The following is a 2,296-nucleotide window of genomic DNA, read 5'->3' as shown; positions in this document are numbered from 1 at the left end:
ATTTTATGGGATATTCGTTTTTTGATACATGACCACACTCTGCCTCATTAAGGGTACTTCAGTAGAACATTTGAAAAAGCATTCTCCACAGGAAGTAAAGGTTGGTTCATTCCAAGTTGTAATATTTAATTCCTTTTTTTTCTCTTTAGCAGATGAAAACGTTTTATAATCGAACCATGCAGTAGATAGTGTATACCTCTACATGCATGGATAGAATTTTGCTGGGTTTTTTTTTGTATATACAGTGTATTCAGATGTGTATATAATAAGTATACACATCTGAATGGTATTGTACATTGCATGTTTAATTCATGTTGAGTAGCACATACATGTACAGTATAGTCAACTTTCTTTTAACAGGTACTTGGAGCCTGTTCATACATGTGTCTTTCTTTTTCTCTAACTATTGATACAATAGACAAAAACTTAGATGTTGTGCTAGCTGGTCTCAGAGTGGATCTGTCTTGTTGAAAGTTGACTGTTAATAGAGCAGCCCAAAGTACTAGTTTCGTTAGGGTATAGCTAATTCTAGTACAACCCAAAATGCACTATTTCATTTATTGAATACATGTACATTTTGTAAATATTATGGAATGCAGTGTTCTTGCTGCAAAGTTGTTAAATATTTATTCAAGGCATTAATTCATAGTGGCACTGCTTTCCTCATCAGCATTTTCATGGGAAATTAATGAGCCATGAAATCATTCATACATATTTCATGACTCACAAATCAAATTCAGTATTTCTTTCATGGCCCATTAAACGTTTTTCATGGCTCCATCATTGAACTTTCTTAGTATGTTTCCATAATGTGGTGTTTCATTGGAAATTCATGACCCATGAAAGTAGTCCAGTTTAATTCATGGGCCATGAAACACCTTTAACTTTTTTTCCACGAAAATTTCATGGCCACAGATGAGGTCATGAAAAATTATTTTGCAAGATTCATTGGCTATGAAATGATGTTCATGGTATTTTCAAGTGATTTTCATTGGATTTTCACAAATCTCAGTTTCATAGTGATATGGCATGCTTTTCTTACACATCCGGGGATGACATGAAGTGTGGTACAGATACTGGTGTTTATCCGTCGGCTTTACCTACAAATCAGTATCTATTCTTCCATTGTTATTTATTACCTGAACATCCAGGTAATTAATCCTCTCTCTAGACCAGTCCCAAGTGAACTTAATCGTGTCATGGGCTTCATTGATATAATTCAAAAACTCCACCAGCTCAAGCTCGGTCCCCGTCCACACCATGAAAACGTCATCGATGTATCGTAACGAGATGTAAGGTTTTACCTGCGCCTGGGATAACAACCTTCTCTCCGGTCTATCCCTAAACAAATTCGCATACGACAGTGCCATTTTCGTACCAATAGCCGTTCGCGAAGTCTGGAGATAATGGTTTTCATTAAATTCAAAGTTGTTAATCCTAAGCACTAGCTCTGCCAGGTCTACAATTGTCTCCGTCGGTATCTCCGGGTTCTCTCGATTGTTGAGAGCCTCCCTGATATATTGTAGTCCCTCATCATGAGGTATATGGGGATATAATCCCACTACATCATTGGTCACCATTATTGCACAGCTAGAGAGCGTGCTGATGTCACGGAGCTTCTTCAGAAAATCATTCGTATCCTTCACATAAGATGGTACCGCTGCGACGAGCGGTTTCAGGTGGTGATCAACAAATGCCGAGATCTTCTCCGTTGGCGTATTACATCCAGAGATAACTGGTCTACCTGGACAACATCTCTTATGTAATTTAGGCAGAAGATAAAACCGTCCCGCCCTCGCCCCGCCATTAACATATATATATGTAGAAAAAAAAATTATATATATATACACCCGTTTTCAAAAAGGTTTTCATATAGAGGGATATATAGATAGATATATACTTTTGTTTTCTTGCACGTGCGCCCGTGTGCATTTACACTTGTTATTGTCCAACTTGTGAAAAACTTGGTTCAACGATAAATTTTCTTTTCGTCAGGTTCTTTGTTCCAATTTGTCAATTAAAAAAATAATACACGAATATTGTCTGCAATTCTCTTGATTTGCACTCTCTTGAAAATTAATATAAAGAATGAGGAAGAGGTGACGGTGGATGTACATAATGGATATGTGGGAAGGAGCAACAATATTATAGCAGTTGATTAAAACGGACTAAGACGTTGACGAGGTTCATGGAAGCAGACTTTTCCATAACCATGATGAGCTGGTCATATATCTTAATGTCTCACCTTTTTTCGTGTAAAATCACGGCCTGTATGGCAACGTCTCTTGAAGACAGA

The 2,296-nt window shown here is 37.2% G+C and overlaps 1 protein-coding gene across 1 annotated transcript; it reads right to left on the bottom strand.

The window, feature by feature from the left end:
* Nucleotides 1–304: 304 nt before the first annotated feature.
* LOC140948828 (uncharacterized) lies at nucleotides 305–1,580 on the bottom strand. The gene is made up of 2 exons (XM_073398102.1): nucleotides 1,140–1,580; nucleotides 305–403 (listed from the first exon to the last, which is right to left on the bottom strand). The coding sequence occupies exons 1-2, from the start codon at nucleotides 1,578–1,580 to the stop codon at nucleotides 305–307; spliced, it is 540 nt and encodes a 179-aa protein (XP_073254203.1).
* Nucleotides 1,581–2,296: the final 716 nt, after the last annotated feature.

The sequence above is a fragment of the Porites lutea genome, chromosome 9, assembly GCF_958299795.1.
Source record: "Porites lutea chromosome 9, jaPorLute2.1, whole genome shotgun sequence".
NCBI lineage: Eukaryota > Metazoa > Cnidaria > Anthozoa > Scleractinia > Poritidae > Porites > Porites lutea.
This window is presented reverse-complemented; position numbering and strand designations above follow the sequence as displayed.

Coding starts and splice junctions, on each gene's coding strand:
- LOC140948828 (XM_073398102.1), bottom strand. CDS start 1,580: ATGGTGACCAATGATGTAGTGGGATTATATCCCCATATACCTCATGAT. Junction 404..1,139: donor TTAATTACCTGGATGTTCAG/GTAATAAATAAC, acceptor TTGTATCAATAG/TTAGAGAAAAAGAAAGACAC.